The 24,333-nt window shown below is 43.1% G+C and overlaps 1 protein-coding gene across 1 annotated transcript in view; it reads left to right on the top strand.

The window, feature by feature from the left end:
• Nucleotides 1-24,333, top strand: part of LOC126285291 (protein qui-1) — a 1,482,105-nt gene that overhangs the window by 439,530 nt on the left and 1,018,242 nt on the right. Inside the window, exon 4 of the mRNA XM_049984579.1 lies at nucleotides 16,008-16,130. Coding sequence (XP_049840536.1) covers nucleotides 16,008-16,130 — 123 coding nt within the window. The remainder of the gene's footprint in view (nucleotides 1-16,007; nucleotides 16,131-24,333) is intronic.

Here is a 24,333-nt window from a genome sequence, read left to right as displayed (position 1 = left end):
GAAACGTATTGGACGTGCATGTAGAGTTATTGGTCTGCAGTATCGGTGTTTGCGCAGTTGCTTCGGTCTTCTAGTGAACAGAACGGCTTCGCACTTGTCGAAGTTTACTCTAACACACCATTTTTCCAACCAAGGCTCAGCCACTCTGAGTGCAGTCTGTAGGCGTGACGTAATGTTTGATGGTTTCAAATCTTGCGCAAGGATGGCTGTGTCATCCGCGTACATTGCCATCGTTGTGTTGTGTGTGGTTGGGAGATGTTAAACAGTTGGGCCCTAGGATGTTTTCCTGGGGGTACTCCCACGTGTATACCGTATTGTGTTGATTGTTTTCCCTGCACGTCAGTGTTGAAACTCCTGTCTGTGAGGTAAGAGTGTATTAGAAGCACCAGCTCGTCGGGAAATCCCGCGTCGCTGAGTTTGCGGATGAGGCCGTTGTGCCATAGACGGTCGAAAGCCTTTTCGATGTCCAGGAACACCGCCCCTGTAGCTTTGTTTATGTTGAAGCCATATGTTATATGTTCAATGACCCGTAGGAGTAGTTGTGTTGTGGAGTGGTGATTCCTGAAGCCGAATTGGTCTTAGGATGTCATTTGTTGTGCAGTGCCTAGGGATGCGTTTGAGAATCACAGTCTCAACAATTTTACTGAGCGAGCTCAGAAGGCTGATGGGTCGGTAATTTTGTGGGAGGCTGTGGTCTTTCCCCGGCTTCCTGAACATCAGGACTTCGGCCATCTTCCAAAAGGCGGGGAGTGTTGGCTTTTTAGTATGGCTTTCGTTATGTGTGTTAGGTGCCCAGTTGCTTTATCCGTGAACTCCTGGACGACACGGTTTTTAATGCCATCATGACCAGGGACTTTCCTAGTAGCGGAATGCATTATAGCCCAGGAGACTTCGGCTGTGCTGGCATGTCGAATGTCGTCGCGCGATGGTTGGGCTAGAATGCATGTAACCTCTTGGTCAGTAGCAAGTGTAAACACTGGATCTGATGGTACCAGGTTCGGATCGGCTGTTTCTCTAGCGTCTCGTGGGATTCCCATGGAACGAATTTCTAACATTCTGCGTGGTGTCTGTTTGTTCTATATCGTGTCTCCCTACCACTTTCAGGCAACGACGCTCTGAGCGTGTTTTTTTAGGGTACTGACTTGTTTGAACCTGGGACCTGTTGCTGGTAAGGTGACGACAGACCACATATGACATGTAGGGTTCAGATGATGTAACCAAACATTTAATGATTTCAGCATCAGCTCCACTGCACTCCCTGTAAAAGAATCTTAATACTAACTAAACTTAGTGGAAGGGGTTCAAGGTTTTCCTATTTTTAGTTAGCTGGTAAAATAACGTCCAAAAGGCAGTTACGTTTACCACTGGAAATTTTATTCTACTCACAAAACATTGTTTATAAATACACTATTGATAAAAGGAGGATATAAGATGAACATTAACAAAAGCAAAACGAGGATAATGGAATGTAGTCAAATTAAATCGGGTGATGCTGAGGGAATTAGACTAGGAAATGAGACACTTAAAGTAGTAAAGGAGTTTTGCTATTTAGGAAGTAAAATAACTGATGATGGTCAAAGTAGAGAGGATATAAAATGTAGACTGGCAATGGCAAGGAAAGCGTTTCTGAAGAAGAGAAATTTGTTAAGAGCGAACATAGATTTATGTATCAGGAAGTCGTTTCTGAAAGTATTTGTTTGGAGTGTAGCCATGTATGGAAGTGAAACATGGACGATAACTAGTTTGGACAAGAAGAGAATAGAAGCTTTCGAAATGTGGTGTTACAGAAGAATACTGAAGATAAGGTGGATAGAGCACGTAACTAATGAGGAGGTATTGAATAGGATTGGGGAGAAGAGAAGTTTGTGGCACAACTTGACTAGAAGAAGGGATCGGTAGGTAGGACATGTTTTGAGGCATCAAGGGATCACAAATTTAGCATTGGAGGGCATCGTGGAGGGTAAAAATCGTAGAGGGAGACCGAGAGATGAGAACACTAAGCAGATTCAGAAGGATGTAGGTTCCAGTAGGTACTGGGAGATGAAGCAGCTTGCACAGGATAGAGTAGCATGGAGAGCTGCATCAAACCAGTCTCAGGACTGAAGACAACAACAACAACAAAAGGAGATGATTTAATACATGATGGTAAAAACCAACTGCGTTCAACAAAAATGTGAACGAATATACCCTGAATGGGTTTCCAACTTCTACAATGGAGCGAAGGATGACCTATGCCATATCACAGCTATAATCTAGGTTTAAATTAAGTTTCACAAACGAGAAAACTATGAAAATGGTCTACAGTGACCCTCAATTATCTTCAATTACTTATCTAACTTGTCGTAAATTACAGTGGCTGATGTGGCTTCTCAATAACTATGTAACAGAAAAATCATCGCGTTTCAGATTTTTACTTCAAGTGGCAAATGTGAACACCATGAGCTTTAATTGACGATCGACACTAGTATTACGCAAAAACGGAGTGTAACAGATGAGACTTCTGCAGTTCTGAGTGAAGCTTTATGCGCTGTTATGCGGCATCACGTGCGTTCATTACCTTGTCGGTGTTCGTCAGGGAGCAGCTCACCTCACCGTCTCCAAAGCAACTCTCACCTAACGTCTCCTTACTACAATTTACCGAAGTTGCAACGTAACAGAGACGCGATAAAGTCTCACGCTAAAACTTGCAGCTGGTGTGGTCCTTTTAGCGTTATCGTAAGATCTATATTGTTCTTCTGGAGGTATCTATCTTTTAACATGGCCTGGGGGGGGGGGGGGGGTATCCTAACGTAACAGGGACGCGAAAAGTCTCACGCTAAAACTTGCGGGTGGTGTGACCCTTTTTGTGTTATCGTAAGATCTATACTGTTCTTCTGGAGGGCTCTAGCCTTTAACATGGGCTGCGGGGTGGTCCTAGCATAACAGAGACGCGAAAAAGTCTCACTCTAAGGCTCTAGCTTTTAACAAGGGCTGAGGGTGGTCCTAACGGTTAGCTGGAGACTTGGGTGTTCGTCCCTTATCGTAGGGCCTTCTAACTAAACACAGCTCTGCTCTCAGCTTCTGTTCTCGTTTCTCCCCTTGGAACTGCGTCTGTCTCACGGTGGGAAGGTAAGACATTCATTTAGGCATTCTTGTGTTAGTCTGTGGTATTCCATTTGCACACTTGATACTCGTATTACTTTGGTTAATTTAACGTGACGATTTATTTTGAGCTATGTGACATACTACTGGATTTGCTTATCATGTCAGGGTTTTCATGGAAGGTGTTGCATTTGCCCGACACCTTACATATCACCATCCTTCGAACTTAATTTTTGAACTGAAGTTAGGCAATGTTTGAATTGTTGTCTAAGTCAGTCAAAAATTATTCCGTTGCCTAATTTTTGTTGCCTACTGTTCAGTCTGTTCTATGCTAGTTTGTATTACTAATTTATATTTTTATATTCTTCCACATTATAGTTAAATTGACAAGAGAAGAATACTTTTATGGTATAATTAATTTTTAATTAATTTCTTTATTTATTTAAAAGTGAAGTTTGTTTTTTAAGAAGTTTGTTATCGAAAGTGAGGAGTCTTTCACATCCATTTTCTTAGAAATATTGTTTTTATAAATGTTGTAATTAAGTAAAATCTATTCCTAACACATTTTCTAAATATCATCTACAAGTAAAATGTTTTTGTTTCTAGACACTCATTTCAACATTGGTACACTAACAAATAAGAATTATTTCCGAGAATTGTTTTGACAAAGAAATATACGTACACAATTACTGAGATTTTATCCTAACAAATGGTACAAATGTTTAAAAAAAGGGAAAACATCCATCAAGATAATTTTTTATTCTTTGTTTTTATAAGGAGAAAATAAGTAAAATATAGTTACTCTTTTATTTTTATGAGGAAAAAATAAGTGGCATATAGTTTTAGTGTTTATTATCCCTTACTTTTGTTCTTTATATACTGTCCATTTCAGAACTAATGACTGATTTTTATCGATAGTCTACTTTTTTACTTAAGTCCATAGTCAATGATTGTTATTTTGTAGTTTATTAGCTGCCTGGTGTGCTTAACTTATTTAGTTTTTCACATGTTTCTTTTGCACAATTCCTACATCACAGTCACACAATCCTATGAATGTTTAAGTATGAGGTTGGTGAATGTTTTTGCACAAAGGTGATGGACTTGAGCGAGATGGATGTGGGCAAGTATTTGATGTACAGCTTCGTTCCTTGTAGGCTTTGCAAGTGTGTGTTGCTGTTGTGGAGGTCCCATAATGGAATGGAGCTGTGAGTGCAGAATCTCGTGGTTTACTGGCTATGTATGCGTGAATGTCATCGTTATGTGTCGCTGAAAGCGGTAGTTTTTCGTTGTAATACTTCGCAGACGACTAGTTTACAATAGGATGGGGATTTGGGAAGGTATGTCATCTACTCTTCACCCATCTTCTTTCTTGGTTCTTACTTGCTTCTTGGTTCTTACCTGGGCAGGATATGGAAATATTTATTGATGACTAGTCGCTTTGAAGTTCTCCTCCTAGTAACAGTTTGATAAATGGCTTGGACATGTCATTTCTACTTTGTGGCCGTTTTCTTCAGTTTCGTGCATCAGTGTGCTGTTTAATAGCAGTAGTGTGACTTTTACACATTTTTTGCCAGTAGTGGCTTGCCCAGGCCATATTCTCGTCGGGGCATTATTTGCTCGCTCCGTTCATTTGGGGCACACTGGGGTTTACGAGTGGTGAAAGTCGGGTGTTTGCTTGTCAGTCGCTGCACCTGTCCCTTCACCAGTAGATTTACAAGCGCCCTTTGTTGGTCTCACTGTCCTTTCCCTTCTTTCGACATTTCTGCCTTGTAGGAATCATGTCTTGCTAATTACGTTCTTTTCTTTCTTGATACATCTCTCGTTGCAACTCGTGGGTCGTTGCTTCTCGTCCTAGCTGCAGTTTTTGCAATGGTTCTAACAAAAAGTTTTACTTATAATCGTCTAACATATGTCAAGTACCTACATTGTTTTACACCTTCTTAAAAAGCTTTGCAAATTTCGGTGCCCTTTCCATGTTACAATTCTAAGATATTTTGAGTCTTAACTTCTACAAAAAACCTGAAATTCGTTTATTTTTTTATTTTTTTTGTAGTGTCGTATTTTAGTATTTCATGCTGTTAGACTTTCTACGCTTTACACTTCACCTTAATCTGTGGTACTATTGGTGTTATTTTTGTTTTTGTTTTTATTGAAACTACTTTCTTTTTCCTACCTTGCTCTCTCTTCGTTCTTCTTTCTCCTGACGATCTTATCTGCAACATAATCTTGAAATATTGTGCTGATTATTTACTAGTAATAAAATTAATCTTCAAACTTGTACTGAAAGTGTGTAGTACTGCCAGGTAAAAATACCTCTGCTTGATATCGTAAAATACCCTCTAATTCTCTTTTACTGTGTTCCAAAATACCTTGAACTTCTTGCAGTTATTCGTCAATTTCTTTATGGACTTCTAACACGAGTTGAAGCGATTCCCCCTTTTGTGCATACCATTCTAATTCTTCATCCTCTTTATTTCGCGTCATTCTTAATTGTTTGTTTATAACTGGTATTTCTTCCAATTTCAGCTTTTGCTCAAGGAGAAGTGTGACATTCCCGAATGTTACGCTACGTTTCCCCATATATATTATCGCTCGTCTCTCATTTAAAAAATCTGCATTGATAATCAAATCTACAGTTAGTTTAGGTATAATCACGAAGTTGGCTTCGATCTTTTGACCTTGGCGCAAAAGAGTTAACCTTGTTTGGCTCGTAACTTCCGCAGCATTGTTTCTAATAGGACCTCTTACTTTAATCTTACGTGTTTTCAGAACTGGCAATTCCTCATTGGCATTACACTGCATGAATAAATTTTCGGAGATCGCAGTCAGTTCACTTTCGCTATCAATTACAATACTGACTGGGATATGCTTTACCATGAACTTCACAATCGGTTGAATTTGAAAGGGTTGGTTCTGTTCTTCTTCTTCTTGCATCAACTATCCTCAACTGAATCATATATGAGTCTTTTCAGGAATTACCCTTGTGAATTCGAACTTTCTGTAGGATAAGTTTCGACTGTTACTTCTCTCTCTTTTACTTCCTCTTCTCTATTTCTTCCTTCGTTTACGCTTTCTTCTACCTCCTCTACTTTTTCCTCATCCTCGTCTATCTTCACCTTCTTCATCGCTGCTTCCACATAATCGCATCTAAATGCTCTAATTATCGCTTCATAACTTCCTTCATTATATACTTTGGGTTGTGTGCCCACTCGTAATTTATTTTCGACTTCTGTCGACTGCGCATTATCCTGATTGAATTCGCTTTCCCTGGTTTCCATCCCAAATAGCTCTGCAATAATCGTTACTCCCACCTTTCCTCTTACATTCGTTGTGCATGCTTCTGGTAATTCTTCTTCCTCGTCAGCATTCTCCCAATTAATTTCGTCCCAACATGATATTGTTATTTTCTTGTCTTCGTTTTCATCTGGTCCCTGCGGATTTGTTTCTTCCTTCTTCTCTTCTCGTGATAAGATTCTTGCTTCTCTGTTCAAGGTGCTGCAATTGTCCTAGGTCGGTGCGTCATTCTCTTTGGCATGGATACTTAGCTGTCAATTCGAACGTTTATCGGGATTTGGTGGTCTTACCTCCACCTCTTCCATCTGTATTCTCTTTTCTTGTTCATCTTGTTGATAGTGGTTTCTTTGTTGATAATTTGTCGGTCTATTGGTTCTCCAGTACCCGTTCCGGTTGTCGTTATTCCCTCTGTAATAGTTGTTGCCGTTCCTGGGTGAATTATAGTTATTGCCATATTCTCTTCTAATTCCATAACCGGTTCTTTGTTGAAATCTATTATCGTTTCTTGGTGAGAAGTTATCACGTGGTTCGTAATTATTGTTTCTTCGTACTGTGTCTTGTCCATTCCACTGCTTTTTGCTTTCGTTTTCACGTGCGCTTCGTCTTTTCCTTCCAAAGATATGAACTCTAGTTCTCTTAGAATACCTCTAAATGCTTCGACGTCAATGCCTCAGCGACCTACTAATGATTGCTGGTACTTCAATGGTAGCTTCGTCGCCCATAATTTAATCAACTCTCCGTCACTGTATGGTACATCTAAGTATTGATTTTTCTTTGCCATTAATTAGAAAAATTTCACGGGACGCTTCTCTCCTGAATTTTCAAAATATGGGTTCTGTAATAATTCGTACTTCACTCTGTTCTGTGCTTCGCTGGACCAATATCGTGAGAGAAACTTCTCTCTGAAATCTTCGTACGATCTGGCATCCTACTCGGAATCGATCAATAAAAGTTCGTGGATGTAATGAGTTTCCTTCTAGAAACTGTTGAAATTTTCTGACTGTGAGGAAATGATCGTTGTCGTACTTCGTCATAGTTCCATATGAAATTCGCGACTCTTCGCCACTTTTGTTTCTGATCATTTCTCCCTCCCCTCGTTCTTTCCGGTTGTGGTAGATCCATTGGATATTGTCCACTGTAACTTTCGCGTACCCGCGGTGCAGACTGTCTGATTTCACGTATGTCACTTTCCGCCTGTGATTAGAATCGCAAATGCGTAATATCTTCGTTAATTGCTTGTTTTTCCGGTGCTCTTACAGATACGGATGTGGTTGCAGACTCTGTGCTTGTTCGATCCTGTTCACTACGCTCTTCAATGGTTTGCAACAACTCTGTTCGCAATTTCTGAAATTGTCGCTTCCTTTGCGCTTCTATTTTGACTATGTGGTTATCATATCGTTTCAGCGCTGCTTTTGTGATACGTTTGTGTAAAACGCTGTTTTCAACAACTTCAAGCGCTGTACCTGCTGCTTGTCTAGTAATTTTGTTTATCTGTTTCTCTAGTTTCTTGACTTCTCCCTGGGTGTTGTTACGTAATGTTTTGATCTCGTCCTGAATGACATTACGCAATCTTTGATGTCCACTTGTACCTTGTCAATGTCTGTTCTCAATTTATTGTGACCTGTTATTAAGTTTCCTATCACTTCACGAGATTCTTTTGCCTAGTCTTCAATAAGACTTTGCTGCAACTGAATTTTTTTTGTTTTGTTATTTAATCTCACGCATTTGTCTCGTGGTTTCTGCATTCGTCTGGGGGCGGCGGGCACCACAGCTCCGCACACCTCGCCGTCTCCGAAGCAACTCTCACCTAACTACTCATTACTACAATTTACCGGATTTAAAAAAATATATATGGCTGTGTTTTCATCTGACCAATCCGGGTCTCAATGTTAACCTTAAGCGCCGCTTACAAAAATTCTGTCTATCAAATGAGAAACGTTATATACTCCTGGAAATGGAAAAAACAACACATTGACACCGGTGTGTCAGACCCACCATACTTGGTCCGGACACTGTGAGAGGGCTGTACAAGCAATGATCACACGCACGGCAGAGCGGACACACCAGGAACCGCGGTGTTGGCCGTCGAATGGCGCTAGCTGCGCAGCATTTGTGCACCGCCGCCGTCAGTGACAGCCAGTTTGCCGTGGCATACGGAGCTCCATCGCAGTCCTAACACTGGTAGCATGCCGCGACATCGTGGACGTGAACCGTATGTGCAGTTGACGGACTTTGAGCGAGGGCGTATAGTGGACATGCGGGAGGCCGGGTGGACGTACCGCCGAATTGCTCAACACATGGGGCGTGAGGTCTCCACAGTACATCGATGTTGTCGCCAGTGGTCGGCGGAAGGTGCACGTGCCCGTCGACCTGGGACCGGACCGCAGCGACGCACGGATGCACGCCAAGACCGTAGGATCCTACGCAGTGCCGTAGTGGACCGCACCGCCACTTCTCAGCAAATTAGGGACACTGTTGCTCCTGGGGTATCGGCGAGGACCATTCGCAACCGTCTCCATGAAGCTGGGCTACGGTCCCTCACACCGTTAGGCCGTCTTCCGCTCACGCCCCAACATCGTGCAGCCCGCCTCCAGTGGTGTCGCGACAGGCGTGAATGGAGGGACGAATGGAGACGTGTCGTCTTCAGCGATGAGAGTCGCTTCTGCCTTGGTGCCAATGATGGTCGTATGCGTGTTTGGCGCTGTGCAGGTGAGCGCCACAATCAGGACTGCATACGACCGAGGCACACAGGGCCAACACCCGGCATCATGGTGTGGGGAGCGATCTCCTACACTGGCCGTACACCTCTGGTGATCGTCGAGGGGACACTGAATAGTGCATGGTACATCCAAACCGTCATCGAATCCATCGTTCTACCATTCCTAGACCGGAAAGGGAACTTGCTGTTCCGACAGGACAATGCACGTCCGCATGTATCCCGTGCCACCCAACGTGCTCTAGAAGGTGTAAATCAACTACCCTGGCCAGCAAGATCTCCGGATCTGTCCCCCATTGAGCATGTTTGGGACTGGATGAAGCGTCGTCTCACGCGGTGTGCACGTCCAGCACGAACGCTGGTCCAACTGAGGCGCCAGGTGGAAATGGCATGGCAAGCCGTTCCACAGGACTACATCCAGCATCTCTACAATCGTCTCCATGGGAGAATAGCAGCCTGCATTGCTGCGAAAGGTGGATATACACTGTACTAGTGCCAACATTGTGCATGCTCTGTTGCCTGTGTCTATGTGCCTGTGGTTCTGTCAGTGTGATCATGTGATGTATCTGACCCCAGGAATGTGTCAATAATGTTTCCCCTTCCTGGGACAATGAATTCACGGTGTTCTTATTTCAATTTCCAGGAGTGTACTTTTTGTGATGGGGCAATGTTTTTTAAAGTTTGCAACGTAACAGAGACGCGAAAAAGTCTCACGCTAAAACGTGCAGCTGGTGTGGTCCTTTTAACGTTATCGTAAGATCTATACTGTTCTTCTATAGGTATCTATCTTTCAACATGGGCTTGGGGGAGAACCTAACGTAACACAGACGCGAAAAGTCTCACGCTAAAACAAGTGTGGTGTGGCCCTTTTTGTGTTATCGTAAGATCTATACTGTTCTTCTTGAGGGCTCTAGATTTTAACATGGGCTGGGGTGGTCCTAACGGTTAGCTGGATAAACGGGTGGTCGTCCCTTATCGTAGGGCCTTCTAACTGAACACAGTTCTGCTTTCGGCTTCTGTTCTCGTTTCACCCCTCGGAACTGCATGTGTCTCACGGTGGGAAGGTATGGCATGCATTTAGGCATTCTTGTGTTAGTCTGTGGTATTCCATTTGCACACTTGATACTCGTATTACTTTGGTTAACTTAATTTCAAGATTTATTTGAAGGTATGTGACATACTACTGGATATGCTTATCATGTCAGCGTTTTCATGGAAGGTGTTGGATTTGCCTGACACCTTACAAAGGCAGTCTCTACCGTGATCCCCTGTAATCTCCACCTTGCTGCACTCTCTGGACAGTGTGTCTAAGGCATTCTGCCTGACCTCTGAGGCTCCTACCGCCCTCCAATTGTATAATTCTTTTTCAGGCATGCTCTGCCTGGATCGGTTGTTTCCATAGCGTCTCGTGGGATCCCCATGGAACGAATTCATGATGGGATGGGTGTACAGTCAGGTAGTACTGACAACCACTCATCAAAGAGATCTCGCTTGGTCATTTATCCTTAGAAGAAGTCTCAGACACATAATTCAACTAACAGACCATGTGTGCGAAAACACCTTCATTGTAATAAAGAGAACAGAGGCAACCTTTGAGAAGGTGTCCCCTTCTATATTAACAAGTCATTGGAGGATATTGCTGGCTCAAAAGTGTCAAATGGCTTCGTAATGGAACATCTCTAGCTGAAACTGCTAATTACCTAAGCTTCTGGCATGTAAGGTCTTAGGTGAAAACCGAGTCGAGCCTTTGTTGCATAACACCCTTAACTTTTGTAATGGCATTGTTACCTGTGTGGTTATGTGAAGAATGGAAAGATATGGGCTTCATAGAAATGCAGAACTATATGAGAAATGGCACATTGGAAAAAATATGCATCATTTATTCTAACGTTTAGCGCTCCAGAAGAACCTGAACACGTCCTTGCAGGCTATATCCACCTTTCTGATCGTCCATTTGTTCCTAACCCAATGCGATGCCTCAATTGTCAAAGATCTGGCCATACCTCTGTGTCATGTAATGGGAGGGTAACATGTAGAAATTGTGGAGGTTCATTTCACAAATCAGACAATTCTCGTACACTTCCTCTGAAATGTACACACATCAAAAAAGCTTTGCATCACTTCGGTTCCGAGAATTCCGAAGCCTGTACAGAAAATTTGAATAGAGATCAACATAAACGTCATTGCCGCTCTTTTTATAGCTCATGAAAACCACAAATTGCATGTTTGCAAAATCATAAAGCGAGACCTTCAGAGTTGGTGGTCCAGATTGCTGTACACACCAGACCTCTAATACCCAGTAGCACGTCCTCTTGCATTGATGCATACCTGTATTCATCAAAGCATACTATCCACAAGTACATCAAGGTATTGTCGGTCCACATTGTCCCAATTCCAACAACGGCTATTAGGCGTAGATCCCTGAGAGTGGTTGGTGGAACATTTCGTCCATAAACAGCCTTTTCCAATCCATCCCAGGCATGTTCGATATGGTTGACGCCTGGAAAACTTGCTGGCCACTCTAGTCGAGCGAAGTCGTTATCCTGAAGGCAGTAATTCACAAGATGTGCACGATGGTGGAACGTGTTGTCGTCCATGAAGACGAATCCCCGCCCAATATGCTGCCGATATGGTTGCACTGTCGATTGGAGGATGGCGTTCACATGTCGTACAGTCATTTCAGCACTCCCAAGACCACCAGCGGCGTACGTCGGCCTCACATAATACCAACCAAAAACAGCAGGGAACATCCACCTTGCTGCACTCTCTGGACAGTGTGTCTAAGGCATTCAGCGTGACCTGGTAGCCTCCAAACACGTGTCCGACCATTGTCTGGTAGAGGCCATATGCGACACTAGTCGGTGAAGAGAATGTGATGCCAATCCTGAGCGGTCCATTCGGCAGGTTGTTGTGCTCATCTGTACCGCGCTGCATGGTGTCGTGGTTGCAAAGATGGACCTCGCCATGGACGTTGAGAGTGAAGTTGTGTATCAAGCAGCCTATTGCACACAATTTGAGTCGTAACAAAACATCCTGTGGCTGTATTAAAAGGATTATTCAACATGGTGGCGTTTCTGTCAGGGTTCGTCTGAGCCATAATCCATAGGTAGCGGTCATCCACTGTAGTAGTAGCCCTTGTACAGCCTGAATGAGGCATGTCATCGACAGTTCCTATCTCTCTGTATCTCCTCCATGTCTGAACAACGTCGCTTTGGTTCACTCCGAGACGCCTGGACACTTGTGGTGTTAAGAGCCCTTCCTGGCACAAAGTAACAATGCGGACGCGATGGAACCGCGGTATGGACTGTCTATGCACAGATGAACTACAGACAACACGAGCTGTGCCCTGGTGGAATGACTGGAACAGATCGGATGTCGGACCACTCCAGTTAATAGGCGGTGCTGATGCATGGTTGTTTATATCTTTGGGTGGGTTTTGTGACGTCTCTGGTCAGTCAAAGGGACTGTGTCTGTGATATAATACCCATAGTCAACATCTATCATCAGGAGTTCTGGGAACTGGGGTGATGCCAAATTTTTTCATTTGTGTATAAACTGCTCTGAGGATTACCCAGTATGGAGCAGAAACTATGAGAGACACATACCCTATGGTGTACGTAAAAAAGCTTTCAAAGCTATGCAACGTCCAGTTCTTGCTGCTTCTTTTGCATCGGCCCTCAGGAAGCCACTCACCGCGTGTGATGCCTACACACGAAGTGATATCACAGATTTAAGTACGACCTCACACACTTACCGGTGTACCTCTGGGGAAAACACTACACTGGAGCCAGAAATCAATCAGAAGGCGTCGGCGATGGGCTTTTAACCTAAGCCACATACCACTGTCCACCGTCAGAAGCCTACTAAGGCGTCCCCTGAACCCAAGCAAGCAACTCCTCTTATAAGTAATAGAAAACTTCCTTCATAAAGTGGCTCAAAGAAGAAAATGGTAGTTAAACCTTCGGATCGGCGAGCTCTCCCTCTGTCAGGATGGAACTTTACTCTTGAAGATGTAGATTTGCAATTGGAGGAATTGGAGAGCCATGCAGAGGCCAACATGCACCCATGACTTCCCGGGTAAATCACCGCTTCCGAGGGAGAAAGACAAGATTAACCATCTCTAACGAGTGGTCTCTTGTGTTACAGTGGAATTTCAATGGATCACATTTGAAGAATTACAGCTCCTGGTCCAGGAGAAACCATGCTGCATCTGCTTGTAAGAAACTCATTTTAAAGTAACCAACATACCTGCATTAAGGGATTACTGCCTCTACAGAGAGGACGATATTACTGGAGACAGGGCTGAAGGTGAAGTGGCTGTTTTCATTTATGACAGATGTCACTCCTCTCATGTCCCTCTTAAAATGTCAATACAAGCAGTTGCCATGAAAGTACTAGCACCTTTTGACATCTCAGTGAGTTATTTATACCTTCCAACTCATGATCCTTTGGATGCAGACTAACTAACAGAACTCTTCCAGACACTTCCACACCCATTCGTCCTTGTGAGGGCCATCACTGCACACGGTATTCTGTGAGGGTCGACTCTAGCTTGCTCCAGCGGTTGAATTACAGAGCTGCTCGTCCCTTGTGAGAATATCAGCCTTTTAAACTCGAGTCAGATGACACACTTTTCCAGAGCTCCAGGATATTTTTAAGCCATTAACCTTTGTCTTTGCTTCCCAGTAATTGCAGATTTGGTTCGGTTGCCAGTGGCTATAGATTCAGATTCCAATGAGCACATTCCAATGTGGATCCATCTGCCGACTCGGACGATGATCGACAGGAGACCACAAAGATGGATGATTCAAAGACAAATTGGTTGCTGTACTGTCAACAGGCTATTTCTGAACAAAAGGATTGTGCACAGGAGACGGTGGCCGATATCAATTTCGAAATCCAGTGGGTTACGAGTCCATCCCCCTGTCTAGCAACCACCTCAGACGACGACCTATACCTTGGTGTATTCACGACTGTCGATTGGTAATTAGCGAGAGACGAACAACTCTATGGAACTTCAAACACCGTCCAACTACCGAAAGCCTTCCTGCCTTCAGATCCGCAAGAGCACATGCGAGACGAGTGTTAAAAGAACGGAAGAGGGCTCCGTGGAAGGAATTCAAAACTTCCATTAATCGGTCCACTTCCACTATACAAGTTTGGGAATCAATACGGCGGATTTGAGACAAGGGCAATAAACACCCCCTTACATCCTTGTCAAGAAATGGGGTCTTCGTGGACATGCCTAAAGACATGGGCGGTTCTAGGTTCTAGGCGCTTTAGTCTGGAACCGCGTGACCGCTACGGTCGCAGGTGCGAATCCTGCCTCGGGTATGGATGTGTGTGATATCCTTATGTTAGTTAGGTTTCAGTAGTTCTAAGTTCTAGGGCACTGATCACCTCAGATGTTAAGTCCCATAGTGCTTAGAGCCATTTGAACCTCTTTTTTTTTTTTTTTTTTTTTTTGAAGACATGGCTCAGGTTTTAGCTGAATACTTTATTACGGTCATTGCGTCATTCAGACGAGTTCCTGCATTTCAGGCGTCTCGTAGGACAACAGAGACAAGGAAGCTCCATTTCTTCTCGCATAATGAGGAAGTCTACTACTTTCCACTGTCCACGTGCGAACTGGAATCAGCTCTGTCCACAGCCAGAGACACTGCTCCAGGACCTGATGAGATTCATTACGCTGTGCTCCGTCATCTGCACCGTGAAGCGAAAGGATAGCTCCTCTCACGTTTGAGTCAGATTTGGTTTCTACATCTACATCTACATCTACATCCACACTCCGCAAGCCACCTGGCGGTGTGTGGCGGAGGGCGCCTTGAGTACCTCTATCGGTTTTCCCTTCTATTCCAGTCCCGTATGGTTCGTAGAAAGATGGATTGTCGGTATGCCTCTGTGTGGGCTCTAATCTGTCTGATTTTATCCTCATGGTCTCTTCGCGAGATATACGTAGGAGGGAGCAATATACTGGTTGACGTAAAAAAAAGCCCGTACTGAGCTACTGAGCGTCTCTCCTGCAGAGCCTTCCACTGGAGTTTATCTCTCATTTCCGTAACGCTTTCACGATTGTTAAATGATCCTGATGTACAGTACACCATGATCTGGGAGGAATATTAATTCCATTCTGGAAAGCAGGCATGGACCGTAGCACCCCTAAAAGCTGCCGGAGTGTAGCCTTCACCCACCTGAGCCGCTCCGAGTGAGGTTCCAGGCACTACCGTTCCACCCTTGACAACGTGATTGTACTGGACTCTGCGATACAAGAGTCCTTCTTACAGAGAAACCATTTGGGTTTTTGGGCTTTTTCACTGCGAAAAAGCGTATGACACTACTTGGAGGTACAACATCCTTCACTAACTTCATGAATGGGGACTATGTGGACGTCTGCCACTTCTTATCGAATCCTTCCACGAGGACTGGTGCTTTCGATATCACATTGGTGGTTCAAATGGCACTGAGCACTATGCGACTTAACTTCTGAGGTCATCAGTCGCCTAGAACAGAACTAATTAAACCTAACTAACCTAAGGACATCACACACATTCATGCCCGAGGCAGGATTCGAACCTGCGCGGTCGCGCCGTTCCAGACTGACGCGCCTAGAACCGCTCGCCACACCGGCCGGCGCATTGGTGGTGCCTTGTCTGACTGCTATGTTCAAGACAATGGGGTCCCAGAAGGCAGTGCACTCAGTATCACTTTGTTTGCCAATGTTATCAAAGGAATTTCGATCGCAGCCAGTAGCCCTGTGAAATGCTCTTTGTCTTCCTCCAATCTTTCAAAGAAGACGAGACAGATACAGCTGGCCATCAGGAAGCTGCAAACCTGGGCCAAGATAGGTGATTTTCCTTTCAGACTGTAGCCTACATTTCTGGACGTTGTTCTGACTGTGACTCACGTCTGTCGGCAGGTGGAGCTGGTGGACATGCACTACGGCACGGCCAGCGACCCCGCGCTGGACGCGCCGCTGTTCGAGGACCACCTTCACGAGATCCGCCACTGCCACGCGGTCTCGCGCGGCTGCTTCTTCCTGGTGAGTAGCGCACGCGCAGCTGGCCACCCGTCCCACCACCACTGCCAGTCCAGGTGAGCCGACACAGCACGGAACAGCCTCGCGCATCAGTTGCGCAGTGCGAGTCTCGCGCGCTGTATACGCGGTTCCCACCGCGACTCGTCTTGTGCGAGGCTGTTTCGCGGCGATGTAGACACCAGTCAGTTTACGGCCGCGCATCAGAGACGCTCGCCTCTCTCGTTTTGCGTAGCCTAAATGACATTTGGGGAGATGCCTGGAAGCAAATGACGTGATCTTCCTACAGCAAGTTACAACTTTGAAGAAAAAAATGAAAACTCATATTGTGGTCTTTGACATCTTTAACTGTTTTTGACGTGACAATACTCTGCCTGGCATTGTTCACGTAAGACAGTTTCCCCAACTGCTAGGTAATGCGGTATCATTATATCGGAAAGATTGTCCTATGAGAGGATTTACGCATGCGAACATGTATGGCTTTGAGGGTTAATGAAAATCCAGCAAGGCATATTTCGTCAATTAGCTGTGAGCTTTCACTCAAAATGGATAAGGTAATGCATCAAAATTTTTAATGTGAAAACTCTCAAAAAATTTAAATGATACAAAATTTATTAACATTATACACTTTCATTCTTCATGTACACTCTTTCTCAGCCCTCTGCCACTAGGGGGCAGCAAATTGTAGCACGTAATATGGGAGTGCGTAAAGTAATTATGACGGTGCGTGAGAAACGAGATTGGCAGACTACACTGAGGAAGATAGTATTGGCACAGTCTGTAAACTAGAGCTATCTACTGCTAACGGCGTGGGCCACTGTGCTAAACGCTACGCCGTTCTTGTAAGGCCAACTGTTGCGCTGTTGCTCCAGTACAGGCACCGCACAATACAGCAGAATTCATATAGTGCAGTGATTTCTAGTTACTTTATCTCGTCCTGTGATACAACATCTGACTTATTAAAATATTTCACGGGTGGTAGGGAAAACCGAAAGTCGCTATGAAAGGAGAAGGATAGCTTGCAGGGCGCAAGGCCGAGGTGTTGATGAAATAGCTTGTGCTTTGTCACCTTAGACACAGTGTTTGCACTAACAATCAAAGCGGCTGCCTATGGTGTGCATAAGTATTCCAATCAACTTCAGCTCAAGCATATGTGGGCCTTCCTAACTTCATACAACCTTTTGTATCGGCCCGTATTGTAATCCCTTTAATAATAGGTAAATGCTGGATAAGATTTCCATTTTGCGAAAAACAAGAAATGAAAGAAAAGAAAAAAAAACATTAACACACAAAACCTCATCTGGCAAAAGAATTCCGAAAATGGTACGCACAAGTCGTTCAGTTGTTTAACTTCCTGAGCTGGTTTAATTTCTCTGTACCTAGGTGAGCGAACATAAGGATGTGCTATGTTGAATGTATGATTATTTTCTTAATAACATTCTCTTAATTGAAAATTAATTCCTTACATACGAATATATTATGGTTCCTTCTCGTAAAAGAAAACTTCTGACATACTCAAGATAACTCGTAATAAAGTAGCTTTCGAAATAAAATGTTGTCTCTATGTCAGTCGAAAATAATTCAAAGCATGAGTACAGTCTAAGCCAATCCGTCTCCTTTTTGTTGCCTTCTGCGATTGCAGAGCGCCATGTGGGCACGGCATTAGCACTGTTGAGTTCGGCGAGATCTTGTGAAAGCGAAAGCGAATCGTAACTGATAATATTGGTATGCAGAATGCCTTTTACAAATGGGAACGTTTCTAGTGCAAAAAACTGCAGCAACATTGAGAAGAAGACACCGCAGTTGTCTTTTCTGAGGCTTCCTAACGACGCTAGGAGGTGTGAACAGCTACGTTAGGCAACAGTTAATTTCCATTTTGTTGTAACCTTCAGATATTTACTGGAGAAAGTAGTGTTCTTGAATAAGATCTTGTTCTTTAAGAATAAAGAAACTGGTAGTAAACAGCGGAAGACCTGACCTTTTGAAGAAAGGTGTCATATATCTATTCAGAAACGTGAAGTTTTCTTCACTACACTTCCAGTCAAATCCAGTCAAATCAGTGAATGAGGAACATGAGAAAACTGTATAGAATGCAATACCTACACTGATAAACGTAGCAAATAAGTTACCACATCTGTAGCTGAAGGAAAAGCCACATAGAGTTGATAATAGAAGAACGAAAGCAATAAAATTGTTTCTCAACATAGAAGAAACCAGTTCCACAAATGTTGCTGCATCCGAGCAACAAACGGAAAACGTATTCAATACATCCGCTTTTGAAGGAGAAGAAACTACATTTACAGAAATATCTATGAACTGGAAAGTTGATTGAAGTGGTAGAAAGTCTCCCTACAAAGTTGTTATGTGTCAAGGAAAGTTCCTGTCATAATAAGAAAAGGCAACAGTAGAAATATGTTCTTCTCATGCATATTCTCTTACTTTCAGGAGATTAAGCTGTAATCATCGGTATATTCGAAAGTATTTCTTCATCATTAAGTTGCTGCTTATGTCACTGAATTATTGAGATTCGGCTGCTTTTACGTATTTCATGATCATTCATGTGTCTTTATAATTTCAAATACTTGGAAAGCAAAAATGTACTAATTACTTCGCTAATTAACTAGAAAAACAATTAAAAACTAACTTTAATTTGATGGCTTCTTTCTCGCTGCTTGGGGCGCTAGTATAGCAGCTGCTGTCAGACGGTATCAATGTTCACACCTGTGAGTGTCGCGACTGTATACGTTAGATTGTGGTATCAGTTAATCACTCTGCTAAAAATAGTCAATCGCTATCTTTGGATCGTTGCTTGCTATTTGAAGTTTCTAACTGTCACAATATTAATATACCAGCGTTGGTAGATAATGTAATAATTCAAAGAGTTATCCCAGAACACTCTCACTAATTCTCAAGTAAAAACACAGTAATATCATGTAACCAGATTAAATACCGTAAGTTAATTGTCAAACGAAATCATTACCTTTGTCTTCCAATGATAAACTCTCTCTTCAGATCTTCGTACTATTCTATTACTTCACACCAAAATGAATAATACCAATCACTATCACGTAATACTATACAATTAGAATGGAGATTTCATTATGTGTCGGCTATCGTAGCAGCTCTTTTAATCAATAAACTCAAACTACTTCAGAGTTTCGTAGAATTTAGTACGCGGTAAGAGCAAAAAAAGAAAGGAACAGAAAAAAAATCCGAAATGCCACCGCCACCTTGGACCATAAACCTACATTGTCCGCCCCTGGTAGCTGAGTGGTCAGCGCGACGGAATGTCATACCTGATGGCCCGGGTTCGATTCCCGGCCTGGTAGGAGATTTCCTCAGCTGAGAGAGTGGGTGTTGTGTTGCCCTCATCATAATCATTCCATCCCCATCGACACACATACGCCGAAGTGGCGTCCACTAAAAAGACTTGCACCAGGCGAACGGTCTACCCGACGGGAGGCCCTAGCAACACGGCATTACTATTACCTTAGACTAACATCCATTCAGAAATTACAAAGCTCGATGTATCAATAACCACACAATCCAGTAACATAAACTTGCAACCACCCATTTAGCTCTGGGAGTGTGAAACTACAAACTGAGAGTTCATCACAGAAAATCGGACGATTTCGATAGCATAAAATATTACTCCAATAGCAAAAACTAACTCTTCGACTTGTTATTCTAAAAATGTCACAACAAAAATAATATAACCTCCCACAAATACAAAATCTCACAAATCGCCCTTGACATAGCTAAGATATTTCGTAAGAGCGAAACACTGTTTTTGGAACCTCTCGAAATAGAAATTAATCATAGGTCGTCCCATGATACCACTCGAAGTCGCTAAAATCCGTGGTAGTCATCTGCATCTTGACTCACCACACTGCAATTCCAAATCTCTGCTGGACACCGCCCATGATTAGCGATATACGCAGTTCTCCAACGAAATTACGCTAAGCTCTCGTGCAGCCATAGCGAACAACTGCATAGCCTCCACGCGAAATAGGGAACCATACAAATTGACAAACGGACAGCACAGCTTCGACATTTGACAACCATTAATTATTAGAATCAGCCATCAATGATCTCGCGTAGTCACCAGCTGCTCTGCAGTGACGTATCATCTCTGGAGTCTGCCCTGTCCAATAGCTGATTTCTGATAGGTCTTGCGTTCGCACAATGGATTAGATACAAGGATGGTGGATCTAGAACAAGTTCACATACGTACAATTAACAACTTACGTATAGGATTACACTCATACCGCAGCGTCATTGTCCACGCGAGTGACGACGAATATCTTGGACGTGTTTGACGCAGCACGAACTGGAATGTAGTAGTGTTGTTGGTTGCTAGAGCGGAATGGGGGCTGGTAAGGTAGCAGTAATAGCGTAGTGGTATGTGTACGCTCATCCTAAGAGTGTGTGCCATTGCCTTGGTTCGAAGTTCCAGCAGCCGTAGGTTTACTCCCATGAACACACAAAATTCACAATAGAACACCAAAAAGATGAAAGTATAAATTTCCGAGACCTTACCATTAGAATAGCGAATAACAGACATCAGTTTGAAATTTATCGGAAGTCTACCACAACACATACCACAATCCACAACTCCTCTAGTCACCCTGCAGCACACAAAATGGCAGCATTCCGGTACATGATTAATGGAGCTATCCAACTACCACTCTCTGAAGACAAGTGTGATCAAGAAATTGGAATTATAAAACAAACAGCTGTTGAAAATGGTTATAACAGCTCCATAGAAGACACCCTAAGACACTCAATAATGGCAAAGCAATCACAACACAAACACAAAAAGAAAGTAACATCTTCCATACAATCCACTTCCTAGGTAACATTTCATACCAGATTGCCAGTGTCTTCAAACGAAAAGCGTAAGCATATCCTTTACAACAGACAACAAGATTGGACAGAAGTTACCCAACAACATCGGCAAAAGGAACCCACTTCAGCACACAGGTGTGTACAAAATTGATGGTTGAGCTGACAGGCAGAGCATTTGAAATTGCATTCAAGGAACACATGGCAGCACTAAAAAACAAAAAATACCACACATCAGCAATAGTTACGCACCTGCATGAAACAAAACACCATGTTGACAACACAAGTATTAATATCCTACACATCCAACCAAAAGGCAGAAAACTAGTCACTCCAAATATATAAACACCAAACGTAACAACCCAAATCCATCTTAAATGACAAAAATGACAACATTTACAATAGTATCATTCCTGTTTCCAGCAACTGCCTACACTCTTAAAAATACACACAACACACACACTCACACACATGTGAACACACTTTAATATTTAGCATAAATATTGACAGCCGCCAAGAGTACAAGAGATTGACCTCACGTACAGCCGGCCGAGGTGGCCGAGCGGTTCTAGGCGCTACAGTCTGGAACCGCGCGACCGCTACGGTCGCAGGTTCGAATCCTGCCTCGGGCATGGATTTGTGCGATGGTTCTTAGGTTAGTTAGGTTTGAGTAGTTCTAAGTTCTGGGGGACTGATGACCTCATAAGTTAAGTCCCATAGTTCTCAGAGCCATTTGAACCATTTTGAACCTCATGTACAGATAATTCCACACACCAACAGTTTGTACTCATTGTCAGCTTTAAACTGTATGTACATCAACTACTGGCACAAATCGTATATCTATCTGCATATTTTATAGCATTAACCAATGTATTACCCCAACATTTAGGCAGCTAATGTATGTAGCATGTAATCTTAAGACCCCTTGCCATGTAAATGTTTGCTCACATATAATCACTCTTTCCACCCTCTGTCTCTCTCGTTCTCTCACACTCTCTCTCTCTCTCTCTCTCTCTCTCTCTCTCTCTCTCTCTCTCTCCTCGCCTCCTGCCTCCAGCCTCTCACATCTGTCTATTAGTCCCAATCAAATAGTTTCATCTATGTATGATTTTACTGCTGTAGCCAATATGATTATTGTACTTCACGTCTGTAACATCTCACCCGATTGTTATTAACAAGGCATTTTAATGTTTCACATGATTGTATAAACGAGTACGAATGTTAAGCTGTTTTGACTTGCCAAAATTGGTTTTATATGCCACCCGAAGTACACACACATACATTCGACACCTCAAAACAAACACCTCCAAATGCTTTAAACAATAATTCTGTAATAATGTCGTTACTATGTGTATTCTTTGCACTTTGCGATTATGTCTTTTCTTCTTCTATAGGAAACTTGCACCCAGCAGATTCCAGACGCCATATTTGCTAACAATTGTGACAGTATACATGTAATGTGTTACGACAGCGAAAGAAACCTGTGACCACTGGAGGTGCTGTAGTTCACTTACTTTATGTTTACCATTAGATATCAGTTTAATTTTTTGTCAGTAGAAATCCAAAACCATGTTCGGAAACAGTGTTTTGTTTTCTGCACTGGGCAGTGCCACAAGTTCCTCCAAAAAATCGTAACATAACATACACACAAATGTCATACTAACTAATGTAAATCCACCCGACGATGGAGGTTTAAACATTTGAAACGCGTCGTGCAAATAAATAAAACGGTGACTGGTAACAGTAAACTTGTTGTTTCATTTAATGACATAAACCATTTGGTTACATTGACAAATAAGCTTAAATGTTTTACACCACCATGGGACTACGTAACTTACTATGTGACATACTTTGCAACTTCATATGTCTGACCGGACGTACAGATGGGCTACAATGTGATACTGTAAGAGTTCCGTTTTTACAGACCTAGGCACAAAAACCTAAAAACTAGTTGATGGCAACAAAAGACGAAAACTGTTTGTAGCCTAATTTTGCTGGAGTAGTTACAACTTAAAACGTATTTAAGTTTTACGCCTGCACATAGCAGGGAGAGGCAGAATGGTTAAACATACCGTGGCGCGGTTTCCGCTAAGCTATAGCGGACAATATGGCGAATTCCTGACGTTCACAAGTAACTCTTTAAGTTTATATTCGTCCAATTACTACACCATCTTAGTTTTCTGTAATGGATCTATATACTTTCTGCGGAATCTGAAAGATGCTTCTAAGAGAACTTAAACGCTGAAAATCCAAAATATTATGATTACTGCCTAGCACGACGTTGGATGCCGTCTGGTCGCGTTGCAGGCACTAGGTGTGGTAACGAAAGTATGTAAGCGGGACAGACACGGACGGTGGATCACACTAGTGGAGATATGAGGTCCAAATTGGGACACCCATTGAGATAAGGAACTTTGACAAAGGGCGGATTATTACTACGCAGAGCCTGTGAACGTGTATCTCGTAAACGGCGAAGTTGGTTGAACACATACTAATGTCGTGAGCATCCACAGAAACAGGGAGAAGGACAGTAAACCTACCAATAGGTTCTAAATTCTTTGACCTCCTCGATTCTTAACAGAAAGGAGTTTTGTCTGCCCTGTGAATGTAGGATAGATGATGATCTGTGGTATCTCTTCAGAGAAAAGAGCACAATACTGGTGCACCCACAATTGTTTCGGAGCACATCGTTCATCGTACATTGTTGAACATGGAGTTCTATAACAGAACAACCCTACATGTTCACATGCTGACATTGTGAATTACGATTGCATTGGTCACGGAACCATCGTAATTCGTCCGTCGATCAATGGAGACGTTTTGGCTCTTCGGGTGATTCACATTTTAGCAAAAATAGACCGTTGGTCGCCTCCACAAATGCCGTCATCGAGATGAACGGCGGCTAGAAAGTGCATCGCGCAGGCTGGTGTGAGCCGTATTATATCATGGGAGACATTCTTCTGCCCTTAAACGCTGTGGTAGTAATCGAAGAGACGCTGACAGATGCGAAACACATGCATCCCTTCATGCTTGACGCCTTCCCAGACGGCGATGTCATTTTCAGCAATATATTTCTCTGTGTCTGGGAGGCAAAGCCAAGCCAAAGTGGTTTCAGGAGCTGATGTCTCGTGGTCCAGTTTCACCTTATGTAAATCTCAAGGAACCATGTTTTTAGCTATCGGGTGCCATCACCGTTTGTGCCAATCAGCACCCTGTTATTTACGCAAATCACATGACATGTGCATCGACATCTCTTGCCACTTACCTCCACAAAGCTATCAACATATTGTCGCTTCCTGATACGAAGAATCAGTGATGTACTTAGTTCCAAAGATGGACAAACAACCTATTAAGCAGGTAGTCA

The sequence above is a fragment of the Schistocerca gregaria genome, chromosome 8, assembly GCF_023897955.1.
Source record: "Schistocerca gregaria isolate iqSchGreg1 chromosome 8, iqSchGreg1.2, whole genome shotgun sequence".
NCBI classification, from domain to species: Eukaryota; Metazoa; Arthropoda; class Insecta; order Orthoptera; family Acrididae; genus Schistocerca; species Schistocerca gregaria.
Note: the sequence above shows the minus strand (reverse complement) of the source record. Positions and strands in the feature narration are given on the sequence as shown.